This window comes from Pyrgilauda ruficollis, unplaced genomic scaffold (genome assembly GCF_017590135.1).
Source record: "Pyrgilauda ruficollis isolate IOZ18807 unplaced genomic scaffold, ASM1759013v1 scaffold31, whole genome shotgun sequence".
In the NCBI taxonomy this organism is placed as follows: domain Eukaryota; kingdom Metazoa; phylum Chordata; class Aves; order Passeriformes; family Passeridae; genus Pyrgilauda; species Pyrgilauda ruficollis.
The window spans coordinates 8,730,996-8,753,389 of NW_024524489.1; the positions used below are offsets into that span (position 1 = coordinate 8,730,996).

Consider the following 22,394-nt stretch of genomic DNA (forward strand, 5'->3'; position numbering starts at 1 on the left):
GTGGGTGGGGAAGGGAAATAAGAAATATCTTCATGCCAGAATGTGATTGAATTAAGACTGTCAGTAATGTTGCAACACGTTATGAAAATATCCTGGAGAGCCTAAAATAGTCCAGAGAGAGACGTAGAATAGCCATGTGTATGGCTTCAAAGCTCGGGTAAAAGTCAGTTGGGTCACTTGTTTTGATTTCACTGAGATCTACAGTGATGTTAAAGCCTTGAAAATGCAGTGATAAGTGCTCAGTTAGAATTGGATGAGCCCCCACTTCTCCTGGGAATGCCACTGTTCCTACCTGCCCCTGCTGACTAAGAAGACAATTTTAAAAGTCAGGATTAAATTTACTTTTTATACTTACTTCAACTGTCAGGAATTCTTCTGAAAAGACACGCCTCATCTGAGAAAACCAAGAATTTCCAGCAGAACTGTGCAGTGTCAGATCCCTCCAGAATCCTCAGTGGAAAAAAAATTATCCTGGTATTATTGGAGACATCAGCATGCCTTTTCTGCTGTGCTTGAAAAAAAAGAAGTCACCTGTGCCTTTAGGCAGGAGTGTCTTTCAAAAACACACCTCTCCCATCCAGCAGAACTACCAGGCTTTGCTGGAGTCGTGCTTGAAGAACAAATGCTTGTTCACAGATGACACCTTCCCTGCTCACATCAGCTCCATTGGAACAGGAGCACTGCTAAAGAAACTGCCCCACAATTTACAGTGGAAGAGGCCACACGTAAGTGACTTTCAGTGAGTACTGTGTGTAAGAGGATGATTACAGATGATAGCCAGCAAATAGTTTTAGCATTGAAGAGACTACTCTTAGAATTTAATTTAGGTGTACTTTAATGTCTCTGGGGATTACTTTTATTGCATCAGGTGTCATTTTGGAAGCTGGGGTACATGGAGTCTCATAATTGCCTTTGAAGCATTTGTTTCCCAAACTCATAACCAGCCTTGTTCAGTTTATATCCAGTAACACTTGGAGCAGGCAGAGAGAGGAGGAGAAGGAAGCAGGGAGAGTTGGTTTCCTTGGAGCTCACAGCTACAGTGATCTCACTGTGATTCTGTGATGACAGATGAGATCCTTCTCCCCAGAATTCAAGATCATGAGCTTTTAGAAGATTTCTGAGTTTCTAGACAGTTCTTAGCAATGACCCCTCTCTGCCATGGATCTCATACTGTTATGATGCTGGAGGCTGCTGCTTTCCCAGACAGGGCAGGTGCCTTATCCTCTTGTTGGGCTGGGGTTTTTTTTCCCTGCTTAGTCTATTGTACTTGGAATAATCTTTCCTCAGCTCTCAAGGCTGAGCTTCTATCACAGCCAGTGACTGAGCATCAGTCTGTGAGTTGGTTTCCATTTGGGGGCCTTTGTTTTCTACTTGTGCTCAAATTTCCAAGGCCTTTGCTGGCATTGCATGTTTAAACTGAACATCACAAGGGACACCCAGGTGCAAGGGCTGGTCACAGAGCATGTTCTCATAACAAAAGGGAAGATAACAAGTGTGGGAGGCCAGGACAGGGGCCTGGCACAGTTAGATAAGGCCTGTTACTAGCAATGCCAGTTCTGCTCTTACTGAGCCGCTGAGCAAAGTATTGACAATCAGATCCTCCTGAAAGCATTGTACAGAATTATGTGAGAATTTCAGAATTCCTTATCTGTAGGGAATTCTGCCAGGTAATACCAGATACATCTCCCTAAGTTAAGTTATTTTCCAGCTGTCATATTTTGTGAGATTTAAACAATTTCCCAGAAGGATCAAGTTTCTGAAAAAAAAAAAAAGAAAAGGTCAGCATGAGTCCTGGCCTCTACAAAGCCCTTCAAGTGTCTCTCCATCCCTCAGATATTGGAATGGACTTGAAACCTTCTCTGTCTCTCAGTGGACTATTCTACTGCTCTGCTATGATTGTTGGGGTGTCCTGTGTAGGTCCAGGAGTTGAACTTGATGATCCTGATGGGTCCCTTCCAACTCAACATGTTCTGTGATTCTATGAGTCTAAAACTGCCTTGTGAAGAAGGCTGCTGTTTGTTCTGGATGCCAAACTTTCTGAGCAAAGACTCTCTGAGAAGGGATGCTGTGCATCCTTCAGTCCCTGTGCTGCAGAGGAGATGCTGAGATTCTGCCATTCAGCCTGCAGGCTTGTAGCTTACTGCATCTATGAGTGATGGCCTGCAAACTCACCAAGGGCAGGGCTTGGTGTCTAATTACTGTGACTGCCTTCTGAGGGAAGCTGTTTCTTTGCTACTGCCTGCAGGGGAAGCCAACAGTGTGAAACTTAGCTTGAGCAATTTCTGGGTCATTCAAGTAAAATATAATTTTGACACTTAGGTTATTAATTTAACCCCAGAGGCACTTGTGAAGGGAAAAAAAAATCACCACATTATTTCTCTCTGTACAATTATTCACAAACATGTTCTTGTCACAGCAACAGGAATTCTGCAGCAGCCATCAGTCTGTAGCTCAATTGTCAGTCAAGCTGTGGAGATGTCAGCCAGGTTGGGTGAAAGTTTGATGCTCTGCCCTCATAACCTCTTTTGGCTGGCCCTTGTGTGGAGGAGCAGGACTGGCAGATTTGAAGGGTTGTCTTCTCAGCATGGTGACCATGGAAATCCATGGTGGTGCATCTGAGCACCAGTGACTTTTGCTGGAGACCAAATTCAGTGTAGACTGAGCACAAATGTGTGCCCAGGCTGGTGTCAGGTTAACCAGAGCACATAACAATAGATTTATACCTGAGCCAGAACAATGTCTGCTGGGACAAAGGACTCTCAGTATTTTAAAAGCTTTAACTTTCAAGCTAAACCAGCTCATGTTACTGGCTTAACTCTCTCCTTCTTTTTTTTTGCTTTCCTTTTCATTTTGTGCTTCCCAGGCTTTGCACAAAAGTCCCGTATTTTATGCTGCACACAGAAAGCAGCCTGATCTCTGCCAAGGATTGGTGGGTAAGGAAACTCCTTTGTATAAATATCTAAGTATTCACAAAATAACATTTTGCGTGGAAGTTTGAATGTATAAAACTTGGCATGGAGATAGAAGGTATCCATCTCCTCTCTCCACTTGGCATGGTGTGGATGAAGCAATCATTTACTGGCATAGGCTCAGTAAATAAGCTGGCAAGCTTCAAGGTGGGATTTGAGACATGAGAGGTGTCTCTACCAGCTGAAATCCCCACTGTGTGTTGTTTCTGCCCATGCTAATAGGAAGTGTTCCTGTGCTCTTACTGGTCTGTGGTGTTGTTGCTTGACAATTGAACAGAGACCACAGAGGGGCTTTCTATTTGTACCTAATGCTCAGTGTGTGTTCTCTTCTCAGCCTTGCTGTTAGAAAAATAATTTTATGCCTGTGTTGTCTGAGCATCAGTCTATAATAAAAGACTATATTGCCTTCTGAAAAACAGGTAGATGTGGGACTAAATTAGTTTTTAAGTGCTTTATGTCCTTAAAACCAAAGTTTGCTAAGTACAGTCTTGCATGTGAGATCCACTAGAAATTATTTTATTTTCTGAAAAGCTAATGTTTTCAAAGAAAAATGGAAAAGTTTTTTTTTTTTAATAGTGTGCCTTTATAGAGAACAGAAAAAAACCCCACGCAATGTCAGTAAAACACAGAATGTTTCTATTGACAGTTATTGCTTGCTAAATTTCTTATTTAACCAAACAGTACCCAAATGGAAAGATCATGAGAGAGCAATTATAAACCAATCACGGTTTGGTTAAGTAAAGAACATGTCTGGATCATCTAATTTTGTGTGTATGATTTGTTATAATTGTAAAGACATCAGCACAACAGCTCTTTTGCTGGGATTGTGGTGGTGTTGCTGAACTTGGCTGAGAGCTCTCACTTTTCAGCCAACTGCATGTGTCCGTTTGTCTTGGCACAGAGAACTGCTGGTTCCTGGCGGCCCTGGAAGCCCTGACATTCCACCAGGACATCTTGGCTGCAGTTGTGCCACAAAACCAGAGCTTTGAGAGGAAATACGCGGGCATTTTCCACTTCCGGGTACAGCTGCTCCCCCAGATTGCAGGAGATCCTCAGATATCCTCTGCTGTGTTTTGTGTCACACCCTTAGATAATTTGTACGTGGTTCCCTTTGGCCAGGGGCAAGTGGCCAGAGGGTATCCCAGTCTGGAGAGGAGCCCATCACCCCTCCCACAAAGTTGTACGGGCAGTGAATCAACTGCAAGCCACTGAGGAAACACCTCTGCTTGGCTGCTCTCTCCAGCTGTGTCCTACCCATATTTTAAAGCAAAAACCCTTTTTCAAGAGTGGCAACAGTCAGCAGGACCTGAGCACATCAGCTCCAATCTTCTACCCCTTTGCCCACCTCTTGGTACAACTCTGCTACCTTGCAGTTAGGAATTCCTTCCCCATAAGTCCACCTTAGTGGCTAGTTTGGTTTTACACCTGATAGATGCTTTGTTTACTCCTCTGGCTGGGTGGGGCTGAGGAACTGGCTCTGTGGGTGAGTCAGCACGTCCCACTGACCCACAGCAGCTTGTTCTGTACCCACAGCTAGGCTATCTTGCCTTTCCTGTTGTTTCAAGGGGAGGTCCCTTCCAAGGGAAACATCAGCTCATTCCTTTCCCCTGACAGTTCTGGCACTTCGGGGAATGGATTGACGTGGTGGTTGATGATCTCCTGCCGGTGAATGAGGCCGGGGAGCTGCTCTTTGTTTCCTCAGTCTATAAGAACGTGTTTTGGGGAGCCCTTCTGGAAAAGGCATATGCTAAGTAAGTGACTCATTTCAAGTTATGCAAATAGTCTCTCTAAAATATGTTGGTTGGTGCCTGCACAGTTTGTTCGTGTTTATAAATGCATCTCCTAGGCCTTGCTACATTTGGAGTGTAGTGGATTGCTCTCATCTATCTATTATTACACATAAAAGCTGCCATTGCTGTTATGTTATGTTGTAACAGCTGTTATCAAACCAGGTCCTTGAGTTTAAATCCAAGGGTTTAGGTGAGAAAACAGCCCTATTGTGGGGGGTTGTCCTCTGAGTGTTATCATTGTTTGCAGTGTATTGGCTGAGGCTGATGCCTTCCTTGTAAATATCACAGAGGAATGGAACACCATAGATAGACATTTTCAAATGTGAATGATTTCCAAAGCCTCCTTTAATGTATTATCAGTGTGAGAAACCTCCAAGGATTTTCATTTTGGAGGTCTGCTGAAGCACTGCACTTTGCTTTGGCAGATGTTTTTGCTCTCAGGTCCTGGAAGCTAAGGCATGTCGCCAGTCATATGGCATGGTGAGAGCAGTGGCTTCTCTCCAGGGTGTTTTGTCTACAGTGGTAGTATCCACACAGAGAAGAAGGCTGCAAGGCCTAACTGATGGAGTTTGTTAATATTTGGCTAAAATAATCTTTGCAGAGCAGGGGAAAACACTCTAGTTAACACTGAGAGAAAGATCACACAAAGGTGAGAATGTTCAGTTATTTTCATTTGGTGTTAGTGTTAGAATGAAAAGACTGGGCCAAGTTGCACTGGAGTGATAAAGAAAATCAGATTAGAGACTAAGCTCTCAGGACAGTGTCTCTCAAGGCACTGTATTTTAGATACAGCACAGTGTCTGGTGATAAATTCAGGCAACATTCTCTAAGGCAGAGTTATCAAAGAATCATGATGGGCATGTTCTCATTAGAGTGCAGTCAGGGATGACAGCTAGTGAACAGTCCCTTTCAGACTATGGCCAATCTTGGAGGCAATTTTGTAGATTCTCCTCTTCCCAAATGCCAAAAATTCCCTTAAAATGAAACATGAGTTACAGCCTTCCTTTTGCTTTTTGCACACTTTTTTTAATGTTTTCATTGGCAACCTATTCTCAACCTGTCATTTGTGATGATAACCCAAAGAATATATTGATGTCTTTTTTTGCTAGACTCTATGGCTCCTATGAAGATCTGCAGATTGGGCAAGTTTCAGAAGCCTTGGTGGATTTTACAGGGGGTGTCAATACAAGGATCAAGCTTGCAGAAGCTCCTCCTGCTCTGTGGGATATACTGACAAGAGCCACCTACAGCAGATCTCTCATGGGCTGTCAGACACACTTAGGGGTGAGGTTTGGAGTGACATCAAAAGGCTTTACAGCTAAAAACCTTTCCAGACCCATTTCCCTCTACTCAACTGGTCATTGTGACTCAAAATGTATCAAAGCTGCCCTATGTGACTTTCTGTAGAAGTCACATTCTTCATGTTAAACTTTGCTCATGGATTGATTCCCTGATGCTCTCAGCTCCCTGTTGTAATGTTTAGGAACTGGTTTATCTATCAAAGAAACTCTATTGAATAGGGATCTACTGCTTTTTCCCATTTTTGTTAAATAAATTTTCCATTTTTACAGATGGTGCAGTGAGGTACAGACACATATGGAATAAAGTTATAGCTAAGGTAGAGACATGGATCATTCAGAGCATGAATTAAAGCTTCCAAGCTTTATGCTACCACCTCAGCTGTTGGGAAACTCTGTTTTTCTGAAAATCAAAAGCTAACTTCCTGGACTTCCTTAAAGTGACATGGTCTCTAGCTGAAGACCCACAATTTAGGAAGGGCCATTAACAATCAACCTTTCAAGCATACTGAAAACTCTGGCTCTTAGGAGGCCCCATTTATTTATTTATTTTCAGTTCTCCTGTTACTTTGAAAGTCACTGTTACACAAGTACAGGTCTCTGGTATTGTTATAAGTCTGCTGTATGAATAAGGATAAAATAAAAGGTTTCTTTTCCTTCTGTTTCTTGTATACAGACAACAAAGGTCCTGAAGAATGGGCTTGTTGCTGGCCATGCCTACACAGTAACTGGTATTAGAAAGGTAAGACCAGCCCAAATGTCCTGGGTCCAGGTTAATTTGGATATTAGCAATTTTTATTGCATTCATGGGTTCAACCATTTATCAGAGCAACTATAATATCTCCTCCCCAATACTCTTTTCTTAGTCTAAGGCTACAAGAGACTGTGGACTTTGTTAAGATTCACATTTTAAGTGTGTCCATTTTAATTGGGAGGCCTCGATGTAAAGGACAATTGTTATGGATCAGTGTATCTCTAAGGGTTGGAATGATTCATAGGGCTCTGCTGACACCATCACCTAGAAATGCATCTTAGCTGTTAAGAAGGAAAGGACTGGTCTTTGGGGCTGCTGGGAGGATGTGTTGAAACTTGGGGATGTGCTTTTTACTTGGGGTAAAAAGTCTTCCTCTGAAGCCAGTGGAGAGGCCATAGAGAAGTAAGTATGTAAAGGCCAAAATATGAAAAACTGCAGATAGAAATGTGAGTCAGGGGTGTGGATAAAGGGAACTGACCTGTGGTCCTGTGCAGACAGTGCAGGGGGACCCCACTAATCTGCAGAAGTACTGTTTGGAGTCCCCTTAGGATATCTGTCTAGAGGTAAGGGACTTGAAATAATACATCCCAAAGAGTAGGAGCTTCTTCCTCCTGAATTGGTGGATGACTATCTTGTCCAGCCTCAACAGGAGGTTGACAAGGATGGCAAGGACTGTGTGGGGCTTTGGAATTCTGGTGAAAGCATGTTCAGTACCTGTAGCAAGAGATACGAGGAAGGGCAGAAGAGATGAGCTGGATGAGGCACATCTGTGTCTCCCACAGGAGGAACAGGAGGAGTTTATGTGTGGAGTCGTTCAACAATGTGTCTGTCAGTCTGGCTCCTCTGATGAGATGAAGAGCCAGGCAACCTTAGGAGACTGACCAAGCATGTGGAAACAGTGTGAAGTCAGCTGTTCTGCCGTGTGCTGTCAGCAAAGCCCCTAATTGGCCTTTCCTCCCACCATGGCTTCCCAGTTCAGGAAGCATTAATCTGTGTGGTCACCCATGGGGGCTGCATTGTGCTGTGCCATTGCACTGGGGTAGGACTTGGTTTTCACACAAGTACAAAATGAGCAGATGTTGGAAAGGAAGAGGAATTTACAGTCAAGCCTTTAGATTAAGAATCTGACATGTCTCTGGTTTCAGCTTGGAATGTAAGATGAAGCACCTTAATCTCTTTGTTGCTGGCATTTAGAGCTGCATGTTCAAAGATTTTTGACATCATACTTGCTGGCATCTATGAGAACAAACAAAATTGTTGTTAATATCTGACACAGTACAATGATATTAACCAGATGAGAACTGCTGAGACCTTGGTAAGCACAATGTTACTGTTTTCTGCAGGTGACCTGTCAATATGGACCAGAAAACCTAGTGAGACTGAGAAATCCATGGGGAAAAATTGAGTGGAAAGGAGACTGGAGTGACAGGTGAGTTTACAAAAGGAAAGGTGTGACACTGAGCAGAGGAAAGGTTTCTTGGAGGAAAGATGCTGCCACCTTCAGGCATGAATTAACGTTGAGGGCAGCAGTAAGATGTGCTCGCTTGCACAGACCTTCTGGTGTCAGAGCAATGACTCCATAGATTTATGTGTCTCCAACAGACAGTGCTGCTGTAGCTGGCCTCACTTCAACATGCAGCCTCAATCAGATCAGTTCTACTTCTCCTTTCACTGGTGCCAGAGGAAACATAATATGAACATGAGATGCTGACCACCTTGCTGTGATGTGGAGAGCACGCAAAGGGACAGATAGCTATGCAGAGGCTCTAAAAAACCCCCATGTTTCAGGACACAGTTGTTTATCATGGGAGGGCCCAGGAAAAATCTTCCACAGGCTGCAAGGTGTTAGAACTGGATAACTAGGAAGGAGTTCTCAGTCCTGGCTGCTCGGGTAAATACAGTTGGGCATGAGATCAGAGGAGGTAGTGAGGTAAATGGGCTCCATATTTGCATCTACCTGATTTTTTTTTTTTAATTGGGACCCATGAAAGACAGTGGTTTGCATTGTAGACCATGGCCAACTGTAAACTTGTATCCTGTTCTTCTTTGAAGAGGAGCATGTTTCTTGCTTCCAAGCTTCACTTCATTCCCTGCACAGGTTGTTTGCTGAGGCTCAGGGCATAGAAAGGAGGGAAGAGTAGAGAGGTCATTGGGAATGTGAATGGCTTTCACCTTGTCTGCAGAGCAGTAACTTCTCTGATGCATGTCTGTCACATAATGACAACACACCAGCTGTTCTGTTGAAGAGCATAATGAGCAACATACTGCAGGCCTGCCTTTGAAATGACTCCCAGCTGCCTCTTGTGCTGTCCTAGCCATTCATTCATTATGCCAAACACTCTTCCTATTATGTCTCCTTTAACAGAAAATTAACCAACAAAGTGGGTCTAGATTTTTATATTTTAAGTATTTGGAAGTTGTGTGTTCAAGTGAAGGGAGCTGATGGAAATGGAACATTTCTGACTTCTACTGCAGAAAACTGGACCCATTTAGCTACATCTCATGGGACCCAGGGTGGTCGTGGAGAGTCTCGTGTAGCTGAAGGCATAGTGGGGATAAGCATGGAGATATGTAGAGACAGGAATTTGGCCTCTTTTTATAGAGGAAGTTTTTGTCCTCTGCCTTGAATTTGTGGCCACATTTGGTTAGTCACCTCATGTTTTTCCCCTTAGCTCTTACAAGTGGGAGCTGCTGAGCCCGAAGGAGAAGATTTTACTGAGGAAAAAGAAGGACGATGGAGAATTCTGGTAATGGCACAGTCTTGCCTCTCCCCTCTGTGCCAGTAGCCCTGGGGCTGCACCTGGAGCTGAAGCAGCACATTGCCACTCAGGCCAAGGCAGAGGTGATGAGCTATACAGCAGCCCCTGCTCCTCTCAGCTTGATGCTGTGAGAAGCAGTGGCTGTGCTGACATGGAATGAACTGTTCTTCAGTGCAGGGTGAGGGAGAAGCAGGACATTGCTAGGTCTCCTAGAGCTGCTGGAAATAAAGGGCAGCCCCAGGAGCTTTTATCTTCGGGAAGCTCTTGTTTGCGTGTTCGTCTGCGGTTTCTGCACAGCTTTTGCCACGAGGTGGCAATGTTGCCGCCCCTGTAATTTCACTGCACTCCCTTCGCTGTCAAGATTGTTTTATCCTCTGTTTCTGCTATCCTTTGCTGAAGTTTCAGTCGTGCATTAGCTACTCCTAGATGCTGCTGTGGAAGCAGACGCTCTCTTCTTTACTGCCTAATAAAATATGAGCATTACCGTATGTAACACAGAATGGTGTGGCTTCGAAGTTCCCTGCTCCCTTTTCTTTCCGTTTTATGAGCCATATGGACTAAACTAAACTGCTGACAAGATGTCTCTTGGCACTCTTTTCCCAGGATGTCTCTGCAAGATTTTAAGATTCATTTTGTAGATCTGGTGATCTGTAAGTTAACTCCAGACCTGATGAGCCAGGAAGATGGGAAAAAGTGGATGTACTCCTTGAAGAGTGGGAGATGGGTTAAAGGAAGTACAGCAGGAGGAAGTCTGGGATTCTGTAACGGTGAGGGGTGCCCTTGTGGATAACTCTGACTTTTGGATGTTCTCAGTTACCAGCTCCTTATAACCTCTAACATAAAATTGATAACAGAAGCATGCACTTTCTGTTTATGCCTCCACACAAACAGCAGAAATGAGCAGCTGAAGGACTTTGACTGGCTTCTGCTATCACAGAAGATGCACTGCTTGCAAACACAGGGCAGTGGGCTGATTATAGCATGAAATAAGCTTTAGGATCCCAGGATCAATTGCCAGTACTGATCTGCTCTAGGGCATTAAACTTGTCTGTTAAAATTTGCCTCCTCAGCACCTCCAGGGAGTGTGTTTTAAGTAAAGTGAATAAACTAGTCAGAGGCTCAGCTCTTCTGGAAGCAGAGCAGGTGGAGTCTAAAGTCAGCTAGCCTATACACCAGGGGCGAGAGAGGAATAGTGATACATTTATAAACAAAATGAGCTCTTAGCTTCCTGTAAGCAGAAGTATAGTTCCTTGTTCATGGGTCTTTCTTCTGCTTCAGATAGTAGTTGAAATGCTAAACTTGTAAACTGCCCCTTAAAATCAAATTCCTGTGGGGTCTGGAGATCCAGACAACCTGTGACCTGTTCAGTCCAGTGCCAGGCATCATGTGGGAAGCTGGCAATCAATTTTGTGATGGAAAATTACATCAAAATGTTTTTCTTGTTTTACTTAGGCAACTTTTGGATGAACCCTCAGTACTGGCTGAATGTGTTGCCAGTTGAAGACAGTAAGAAAAGCCCAAGTACATGCAATGTGGTTATATCCCTCATGCAGAAACACAGCACCAAACACCGGAACCGAGCCCCTCACCTTTTCATTGGATTTTTACTCTATAAGGTAAAAGCAAAGAATTGCTTCACTTTTCTTGCTCTCACCAAGCAGGAGAACTTCCAGTCCCTGTAGATTGTAGTGCTCTTCAGGCCAAGAGTTTTTGTTGTGTGCAGGGTGATCTCTGCTCTTTCCTCCTGCCTGTGCCTAGTCTCCTCACACATCAGGGCTGGGCTCCCTCAGGCTCTGCCCGGCTTGCTGCCTCTCCAGCATGCTGTGTGTCACCCTTCAGAGCAGTGAGAAGTGCCTTTTTCTTCAAAGCACATTGGGATTTATTTTGCTGCCTCTGAGGGTATGTGCAATAGCTGGAACAGGGTGCCAGGAGTCCCCTGTCTTTGGGGTAGGAAGAGCTCTGCCCTCAGGTTATTTCCAATCATGGTAAAATTGTGCCTAAAAAGTGTTCCTAGTATGATGTGGCAGCTGCTCACATGTGCATGCTGCTACCTCCCCATGTACCCAGAGGTGTACTCACTAGGAGTGAGAGTTTCCTACCTTCAATTCTCTGCTTATCTGAGTACCTTGAGGGCCACTCTTCTCCCCTGAACAGAGCCACAGGTCTTGTTGCTGCTGTAAGCCTGCACAGTTATGGAGAGGCAACTGTGGGGAAGGGTTTTTGGGTGGGGAGACTGAGGTTTCTGAAGGCAAAGACCCCATATAGATGTTTGTAGCTGCTCTGCTTCCCAAGAATGACTTGGCTGTGTTTGGTGAGGCACAGAGGTCCTGACTGACAGATGTTTCTTTTCTTCCTGCAGGTGGGCCTACAGGTGAGTCCCTTGTCACCACTGCTGGCTGTCGTCCGGGGGACCCAGCTGGCACAGCTGTTAAGACAATGCTGAATGTGGTGTGTTTGCCTTTGCTCCTTGGCTGACAGCAAGTGACAGTATTTGAACTCAGTGAGGCACCACAGCAAGGCACTACTAATGCAGAACCATCCTCTGAGTCTACTGAAGAGCAGCCACATCAGGAGAGCTCGTTGGCCTTGAGAGTGGGCATTAGTTGTTCAGCTTCTGTCCTGGGTCTTCAAAGGTATTAGAAGTAGCATCAGCCTTTACCTGATGAGCACTTCAGCCCTGCTGCAGCTGTGGGATGTGTCCCAATTCTTGGCTGTGGTGTGGGAGTCAGAGCTGCTGCTGCCTTCCAGTCTTGGCATGAGGTGGGAAAAGAGCCTGTGCCCCATGCAAGTCAAAGATCTCCTAGGGAGCTCAGGTACATGGCTGTCTGATGGTGCAGGTGTTTTCAGCTTCTTCAGGTCAGCTGCATTTCTAGCATTTTCTTTATCCAAGAGCCTTTGGGACCTGAGAAAGGGCCCTGGAATTTAAATCCTGATTAAGTCTTGATTTTGGTCCTGACCTCAGAGTGCTATTTAAAACAGAGAAAGATTTAGCTTGTATTGTCTTTAAAGGGCATATCTTCCCCTCTGTTACTACTCAAATGAGAGTAGACCTCTTAAATGAGAACTTGGGCTGGCAAAGAGCTAGTTTGGGTATATGATATGGGCAGCACAATTGTGTTCCTACTTACTGTAGTCCCAGTATGGTAACCATGAGGTAAGATGCCACTCCTTCCTGACTTAAGTATCTTAGGCACCATCAGGGTTACATTCAAGGTAAACTTTTCTGGCAGAGGGGGTCTGAGTGTGGCCTTAGCACAGAGCTCTGCCACACCTGAGTGGGAATGGTGGCAGCCAGGGCTTCAATTTCAGGTTTGTAGTGGTTGCCAAGATCAATATGGAGAGATGGCAAGCTGAGAGCATCTGAGGTATTGGAACTGCTGTCAGCAGAGTATTGACTGGAATATAAAAACTGAATTTAACATAAGGGGCATGAGGAGGAGTAACCCTGAACCCTTCATAAGAAAGATTGCCCTATTAGTAAGAAAAATACTGGCAAAGGAAGAGGAATAGCATCTCCCCATGAGGCTGCAGAGTAAAATGGCTAAATGTTTTGAGGAACAGCCAAGATCAGAAGGTGACAGTAGTTTTAGCTAGCAGGATTATTTATTGGGATTGTGTACTGGGCACTCAGTGGCATTAAAATTAGTTTCATGTTGCCTGGATCAACACTTTATCCATCATCCTGTGGCAGAAAAGGGCCTGCAGAGCTAAGAGTGCCAGACAGATCAAGGACACTTGCATGAAATGAGGATGAGGGTTTAGGTTGCTCATGCAGTATGCTCAGATCACAGGTGTTCTGAAAAATCCTCTGCTACCAGATCCCTTGTGCAAAGGACAAGCTGGGGACAACATACATGGTCCCTGTGGGAAAAGAGGTGTCCTGGCTAGTGAAGGGCAGTCTCTAGAGCATTTCCTTCCTGCAGTCATTTTAACCCATATGGCAAAGACTTTTGCAGAAGCCACATTGACAAGAACAGCTTCTCGTCCCCAGTTCTTGCTGCTGTTCCTTACAGGTAGTGTAAGTTTTTTTTGTAAGTTGCAGGAAGCCCAGTCTTTTGCCATATTAGTATTGGGCAAGGGTGCTGCATAGTGAGAACCACCATGTCCTGGGAAGAGACTGAGTCCTTTGGGCTCTGTTTACAGCCCTGCTTGTGCTGTAAAACAGGCTGAGATGTGAAGGCAGGCTGGCTGTGCCCTGCCTGTGAATCTTCCACTTGCCTTTGGTCCACGTGTTCAGCTGCAGCAGAACACAATTCTCTTACCTTTCTTCCCTGAGCAGTACCAGGAGAGCAACAGAAAGCTGCCCCCCGGTTTCTTCGCCCGACATCAGCCTGTGAACAAGCACCAGGTTTTCCTTGATGAGCGGGAAGTGACTCATGACTTCCATCTGGAGCCTTGTGTCTACGTGATTGTCCCATCCACCCTGGAGCCTCAGCAGGAGTCTGAGTTCATCCTGCGGGTCTTCTCCAGGAAGCACATTCTTCGGTGAGATGCTGCTCTGCCAGCCCCTAATTCCCTGGGAAAGTCTGGTCTTTCTAGTCTAATGAGGGCAGCATAAAGACTTAACTCTGCAAAAAGCAGCACTGTCTCTTTTAGAGAAGGTGGCTCTGGATTCCTCCTGCTGTAGGATTCTCAGTGGTTCAAGCACTGGTTTTGCCTTATCCTTTCAAAAAAGGCTGAGATAGACCCACACTATCCGTGCAGCATGGACATGTTTGAGACTGTGAGAAGGATAGGAGTTCTTCAGCTTTTTAGCTCCTTTAGTTTGCCAGGAACTCCCTGCTGACAATGCTAGGATGGTTGCTTGTACAGAAATGGGTGCTTTGGATACTTCAAATGCCAGCAGCTTTGGGGTCCTGTTTGGATATGAGGCCTTGCCTTACTGCAGCTGTAACACCAGAGAATAAAACACACAGCAAGAGCAGGCTGGAGCCCCATCCAGGGAAGAGGAATGACACGTGTGGTGAGACACACAACTCTGAGATCTGTCCTTAATGTGTCTGCTTTTTTACATCTCCAGGGAAATGGGCGGGAACACAAGCTTCACTCTCTCCAAGGTGAGGGGAATGGGGGGTCTGTGGTTCAATCTACAGCTCTGAATGCTGGGCTTTTACTGTTGCTCTGCCCTAGAGGAGAGGCTGAGTGAGAATGTCAATGCTTGTGTTGCAGCACTTGGAAGCACAGCTTGGGTTTACAGACAGAATCCTTTGGAGACAGATGCGATCAAATGTGGGGGACAGGCAAAACTTTAGACAGCTTAGTTGCCCTTTTTGCAAACATCTTTTAATGACACCATCTTGCTTGCTCTAAAGTTTTTCCTGTTAGTGGCTTTTTGGAGACTCATGGTCCATTCTTGCACTTCTCCCCATCCCTTTCAGGCCTTAAACATTTTGAAGACATTATGGGACCTTAGCTCTACTATTCCCATGCAATGGCCTAAAGATTATTTTCAAAAGAACTAGTCTCAGTGGCAGTGCTTGCGCATCTGCATCTTGTGCTAGGAAATTTGTGGCATAGTCTGTTCCCCTGGCATAAACAGGGCCTTTCCTGCTTTCATCTCCTCTGTTGGGCTGTATAAAGGAGAAGAGAGACCCTTCTCTCTTGGCACAGAGTGAGTCCCATGCTTTGCACAGCTTGGGGTGGGGTGAGAGGAATGTTTCTCCTCACTAAATGTTATCTGAGTATTTCTCTCCAAGAAATAGCAGTTCTGTGATGTAGCAGCAGGCTGTATTAGTGAGGTAACACTGATTGCAGTGGTGGGCAGAGGGTGGAAGGGTCAGGGAGTGGAATGCCATGCTGGGAAAGCATCTTTAATAATTTGGTTGACAAAATTTTTCTTCTGCAAGTTAATTATTTTTTTGATACCTTAAAGGAAATTGTTGATAGGTATGAAGGCAAGATTTGGGAGGATTTCTTCACAAAGCATTTTGAACAGGTAAGTGCTTGCCTGAGTAAACTCCTCCAGAGCTGTTATGTAGCTCTGTGAAGGTAAAAGCATGTGGATGTTCAAGGGAGGTCTGTGGGTGTGTGGGGAGCAGAGAGGGGCTATGCAGAGGGGGTTGGACTCTGTGTACAGTGATTGCTCCATGCAGCAAATTTGCCTGTGAAGCTTAGCAATCTGATAGCATTGAGACAGGCACACTTCTCTGCACAACAGGGTGTCAGTGCCTGGAACTTAATGGGAATGTGACAGTATCAAGAGGCTCAAAAGGCATTAGGAAACTGATGGGCAGAAAGTCCATAAACAAATGCTAAAGGACTGAGCAGGGATGTACCCTCTAAGATCACTTTTCCAACAGGGAAACAGCAGAATGGACTACAGAAGCTGACCAGGCTCACATGCTCTCCTTAAACATTAATTCCTGTTGCCTGTACTGGGGACAAAGTGATGGGCTTTGTGGGTCGATCCTATTCTTTGGGGCATTCTTACATTCATTGGGGAAAGCTATCTATTAGAGAACAGCCCTGAAATATTGAACCTTGTCTCGCACATACTTCATCACAGTTGGATGGCAACTAACCTGCTTTGAGATGTGAAATAGATATTGGGTGTCCCATCATCTTCCCCCCCTAATTTTCCTAGTGAAATATGATCCTTGCTGTGAAAGATTCTTTTTAGTGATTTCTCTGGCCTGATTTGGGATGGAGCTGACCGTCAGGGATCCCACTAGCTGTCATGAGGGATGCAAGTGTTTCACCTTTCAGAAAGGTCACTGCATTTATTTAGTATCATACCCTGTATTTGGCAAACATAATTTCACAAAAAAACCAGATTTATACTTTTAATTGGAATATTTTGAAGGAAGCTGTTACTAAAAACAAGGAATGCTTTCACTTTTTGCCCCTTGTTTAAGATTTTGGGTTTGAGAATGGTGTGGCTTTGATGTGCTAGAAATTGCCACATACTGTGAGGTGCTGGTCCTTTGCTGTCAGGATGTCCAAGTACACACAGAGGCAGAGGCACCTACTGCCATTTCTGAAGGCTTTACCCTGGCATCTCTCAATGATCTGAAAGCAGGCTTTTATTTTTGAAGAGTGACATTTAAAAAAAATAAACCTCCAAACGAACGATTGTCACAGCTTCTAAAAGATTTATAAACTTTTGTATGACAAGGGGGAGAGGGAGTGTCTACTTTGAAAAGTTTGGGGAGAAGTATTCCAAAGTTTCCTTTTTTTTTTGTTTTTGTTTATAAATGATAAAAGGGGAATGTTTGAAGCAGATCTCTTGATAGTGTGCTTGATGGGACAGATGGCACCAGGGCTGAAAGGCCTGCATCCTCACTCACTGGAAATCTGCACTGATCTGTGTGGAGCCCTGAGAACTTAGCCCAGAGCGCACTGCAGCTCTTGCAGGCTCAGAATCTTGTCATATTCAAAGGGAGTCTTTTCTATCGATTTTCACAGTGGCTGGAGTGGGGCCAGAAAAGCAGAGAATGAAGATGGGGCATGCTGGGAAAACAAAAGAGGGAGAAAAGTGATTTAATACTTAGAAAAAAAATACTAAAATTCTCTTCCATATCACAGAATCCTGAAATAAATGCTGTTCAGCTCCAGAGGATCTTGAATAATATATCTTGGAGAAGTAAGTGCTGAGAAATAATGTTTCTGTAAAATAAGTTCTCTCAGAGAAAAGCCTCAGCTCCTGTATCTATTTCTTGAATTCTGGGAAGAGAAACTGGCTTCAATCTGACTGAACTGACTCTTCTGATGCCATGTTAGATTTCCAGAGCAAAAGGATTTGCTGGGGTGTGAATCAATATGGCAGAAATGTTATAAGCAGAGCTAATCTAGTTTGAATTTCAACAACTGAAATAATGAGGGAGGAGAGGAAGCATGGATGCAGATTCTTAATTTGGCCTCCAAACCTGGCTTGACCTCAGCTTTGATTCTGAAACTGTATCTCATTTCAGCCTGTGCCACTGCCTCAGTCTCAGCAGCACCAAACTAGAAGATGTGGAAAGCCTGGTCTGTAGGAATTGGTGTGGTGGAGGAGGGTCTTGCTTTTACTTTCATGTGCTTGCTCCATTCTGCTGTTGCTATTTACTCCTCCCTGCTGTGCATGCACAGGGCTGCCCCTTGCTCTGTGTCTGGGGGACAGGATGAGGTGCAGGTGGCCTCTGGAACCCATGCTTGTGAGAGCCAGGTGAGGCCTCAGCTTGTCCCTCTCAGGTGTGGCATCCACTCTACTGGGGGCAGCCCAAAGCGCTCCGCAGGCTTATAATTTGGACCTTGGTAACAAATAACACTACCTGGGCAGCAGTGAGGCATTGCAGTGGCTGTTCTCTCTGGACAATAACAATGAAATTACAGATATAATGATGAATTCAGATTTTTTTCCTGGTTTCTTCACTGGTAAAAATCAATATGCAACATAGAAAATGCTCCATCCAGCCATTACAGGAGATGATCAAAAAAGATGATCAAAAGAGTGATGTGATGCCTTTTTCACTTAAACTGAATTTGATATTACTCTCTTTCCTACAAAAGTGGGCAAGGATAGTTCTTCTGTCTTTGTAAACTCACCCACCAGGCACTGTCTTATCTGTGAGAAAACAATATTGAACAGGGAGTCTTTACTTTTAATAAATTATTGATTTTAAGAATTATTTTCAAATCTTTACAGTACTTGGTTCATATTTACTAAACAGGGCTATTACAATATTAAAATTATGAAAGCATCTTGACTTCCTGCAGAGAAAGGGTTGGTGAGTTATGATTCTGTCCCTTACTCAGTGGAAGGTGCAGACCAACAGTAATCATGATTTGCAGTGAGATTAGAGCCTATTTCTGTTATTCTTCATGTAAGTTATACATGAACCAGGAATGCTAAGCTTTGAGGCAGCATCATGTTTTCAGCAGTGCCTGTACTTTTAATTATATTAACAGAGCTGGCAGTGTGTCTGTGAAAGAGAGGGAGAGAGAGAGATGCTTAGTACAAGGGTTTCAATTAATCTGCAGTGCTGTTCCCCAAAGCTCTTCAGGTCAAGTGACTTTGCTCAAGGTCATGCAGTAAATTCTGTTTGGGATTAGAGCTTTGGATGTCCTTTTCCTTCCATTTTCTCTAATAGCTGAAGATAGTGTACCATATTTCATTCTATATTACATGCCTGCAGGGAGCTCATATTGGATTTTCTGAGACTAGTAGAATCCATCCTGTTGCCTCATATTTTTATCATCATAAATGATACATCTTCTCAAGTGGGTGTAAAGTTTCACCAAGGCTTTGGGGCCTGAGCCCTCTCAAGTAAGGGGGAATTTTGTGAGAGTCCATTTTTCTGAGAGATGTCCAATGACTCCCCAAACCATTTTTTTTTCCTCTCCAGATTTCCAGAGTTTCCGCCTGAATTTCAGTCTGGATTCCTGCCAGGGTATCTTGGCACTCCTGGATGTATCCTTGTCATGAGTGATACTTCTGACTCATATAATACTTTACCAGAGCATTATTTCTTAGGCCAGACTGGGTGTTACTGTGATTTCTTTACCACCAGGACATGGCCCTGCTTATTGAACTTCTCACCCTCCATAATAACAGTTCAGCTGTGACAGAATGGAGCTGGTTTGGGAAAGGGTTGATTCCTGCCACTTCTAAAATCAGCAGACAGGTTTCCTTTGACTTTAGTGGGAGGAGGATCAAGTCTATAAATAGTCACATGGGCTAAGAAATCATTATCCTCCTATTATAATTGCAAGGATGTTAGAGTGGCTGCAAGTTTTTTGTTTGGGTTGTTTGGGTTTTTGGTTTGGCTTTTTTTTTCTTTTTTCATTTTATAATATATGTAATGGGTGCTTTCTAATGTTTAAGATGTTCTGACTTTAATGCTCCCACTTAGCTGAATGCCACTGGCACACTGAGTATCCAGGAATTCAGAGTCCTGTGGAAGAGGCTGCTTTTCTATTTGGTATGACAGTAATTTCTATGCCCCCTTTCAATATCTCCCTGCTCACAATCCCTTTGGTGTCACCTGTTGGGTTTTGAGTGGTTTGCTTTGTTTAAAAGTACTCCCTCACCCCACAGGAAGTTTTCCAGAAGAGAGACACCAAGAGATCAGGAAAGCTTGACCTTGTGGAACTGCACGCAGCTGTACAGGAGACAGGTGAGTCCACAGCATATTTTGGCAAGTCTCATCTTCTTGCTCGTGAAAGCTGAAGAAAAAGCAGAGGGGTGGGAAACATCTTGATAATTGTGTGTATAGCTCAGGAGGAGTGGAAAACATTACAGTTTGCATGGCCTTGGCTATTTCTTCCTTCTTTAGCTGGGTCAACATGTCTGAAAATTATTTTGCCATGGGACAGGCTGCCCACTCTTTTCTCAGTGTGGTCTCACACTGAGAGTTGTCTGAAACAGAAGTGTCTGCCTGTTTCACACCCAGTTTTTAAATCCCTTCCTGTGTGTTGCTAATTTAATTTTAAAAGATGTTGTGGGGATGCAGGAGGCCAGATCTAGCTCCTATTAAATTGCTGCCTCTGCTGAAAACGACAGCTCAGGGACCAAACCTGGAAGTGTGGGACTTACCTGGAGGCTGTATTGTTGCTAGACTTCACTAATGCACTGTCTGAGGCTTGATCTAGAAATGGAAGATGATCCATATGGGTCCAAATACCGGACTGAGCTCTGCTGCTATTACTGGGCGTTGTGTGGGGGCTGGAGCTCAGTCTTGTACTTCCTTTGCATGTTTACACCTTAAATATCATTCCTCTTTCTGGTGCATGTTCACCCAGTTCATCCGAGTCAGTGAAAGCACAGTGAGAAACCCAGGCAGACCTCTGCTAAAGCAAACTAAAATCCCAGGCCATGAATAGAGAATGCTTTTGTTCCTTGCAATTGCTGCTGTTGCTTCACATTGGGACTGATTCTTTCTGTATGAGCTTCCTCTGGATTTTCTTTTTCATTTCCTTTCCTACCCTCTTGGGAATATTGCTCTTAAACTCAGCTGCTGCTATTACCCTCATATCCCATGAGCAAAAGAGGCCTATTTGTATTTTATTTGAACTCTGGAAGGACTGTAAGTATAGGGGAGCAGACCCGAACCCTTTTAAATTTGGAGAAGGTATATTCAGGTAGAGATCTCATTTGGGCTGGCTAATATTTGTTTATCTTAGGCCAGGCTTGAAAAACAGAGCTGTTGGAGAAGGGATGAAGACCACTCAGTTGTGCCATCTCATTCTGTGTTCCTTTTTTCCCCCCGCCATTTTATGTAGGCATTTCACTCAGCAATGAAGTCTGTAATTTGATGGCAATCAGATATGGTGACCCTGACTTACAGATCAGTTTTGAGAGCTTTGTTTGCTTCATGCTTCGAGTGGAGATCATGGGAGGTGAGGCTGGTGGAGATCATGGGAGGTGAGGCTGGTGCTCCCTGTCTGGCCAGGCAAGCTGGGCTGCCAGCTGAGCCATGGCCCCTCTGATGCTGTTCCCACTGGCAGCGGCAAAATTGCAGGACTGGATTTCTGAATAAAGCAAAAGTAATCAGTTTAAAGCAAGGGACAGATACAGAAGAAGCCAAGCTTTCTCTTTACCTTCCCATCAGTCCCTTCCTACAGACATCCAAGCTGTCATATCAGAGACTGGTTAAGCTCTCTGCACATTTGCACCGGCCTTCTGTAAGAAGAGGTAGGCAAATTACAGACAAAAACTACTTGTTTTCCATGAAGAAGACAACCTTGAAATACACCTTTTCCAGGAAGAAGAAAGCTTTGAAATATGTCTTTGTGGACTGCAGTTTGATGATGAGAGAGCTGATACTCAGACCATGCTGCAGACACTTAGCACATGTCTCATAATTGTAGTGGGTAAGGTTGGGACAGAATTTTGGGGTTTTACAGATGGATGGGCAGACAGTAACAGGCCTGACTTTATTTAGCTCCTCCCAGTGTTCCAGCCTTCAGGGATCTCCCAGGGACAGAACAGAGAAGCTCTGCACTTGAGAACAGCCTACAAACTCTGCCTTTGGGGTTTTTCCTGAGACAGTGCCTTGGCTGTGGTGATCTCTTGCCTGTCAAGTTAACACTCCTCATTTGCTTCTTTTGCAGAGGCCTTTCGCAACTTAACACAAGATGGCAAAGGGATATACCTCCGGGAGTCTGAGGTAAAGCCCATCCCCTCCCTGTCAGGTGCAGGCCCCTTTGTTGCATGTGGCACTTCATGGTTTATTCTGTAGCCGTAGAAAAGATATCTTTAACTGACCAGGGCAGGTTACAAACAACAAGGAGGTTCAAGCTTCTAAGTCTTCTGCTTTATTATGGCTTCTATTTCTTCTGGAGGCAGAATATCTTCAAAGCCCATAGTCCAGTCTAGGTGTGAATATGGCAGTGCTTTCACAGGGATGGATTATTTCAACCCCCTTTCCATATTATTTTCAGTGGATGATGATGACACTTTATTCCTGAAGCAAGGCTGTCGAGGAGGAGACAACCAGACCTGTACCAGGATGAGGAACGCTGCCTTGTTTCAACTTTTTACTTCATATGAAAAGTCTTCCTCAAGCAGACTTAACATGATAACCACAGACTTGGTGAACTGAAGTTTTACTAATTAATGTATTTATTTTTAGTCCTATTTCACTTCAGACTACCCTACTAAGGAGAGACCATTGGATGCCAATTACCACAAGTGCACAGTGTGACACCCTGGAGCATGGTGGCTGAGTTTTTGGGGTCACCTACTTCATGCTGATGTAATGCTGCTGTTATAGGCACACATTGTGGCAGTGCCCAGAGGCTGTGCTTGGTGGTGGGGCTCTTGAATCTGGCAGGGAAAAGGCCCCTATCCTGAGTAGCTTGTCACCTGATAGAGGGATCACAGTTCTGCTAGGTCCGTGATAGAG

At 44.4% G+C, this 22,394-nt stretch overlaps 1 protein-coding gene across 1 annotated transcript; it reads left to right on the forward strand.

Annotated features, from left to right (window-relative positions):
• The first annotated feature begins 494 nt into the window (after positions 1–494).
• Positions 495–21,957, forward strand: CAPN14 (calpain 14). Its single transcript, XM_041474096.1, has 20 exons — positions 495–725; positions 2,864–2,933; positions 3,871–3,989; positions 4,584–4,720; positions 5,869–6,043; positions 6,734–6,799; positions 8,155–8,240; positions 9,484–9,558; positions 10,174–10,337; positions 11,023–11,192; positions 13,847–14,055; positions 14,591–14,627; positions 15,443–15,505; positions 17,095–17,152; positions 18,894–18,958; positions 19,401–19,469; positions 19,586–19,664; positions 20,770–20,886; positions 21,601–21,656; positions 21,931–21,957. Exons 1-20 carry the CDS (start codon positions 495–497, stop codon positions 21,955–21,957), a joined length of 2,073 nt encoding a protein of 690 aa, XP_041330030.1.
• The last annotated feature ends 437 nt before the right edge of the window (positions 21,958–22,394 follow it).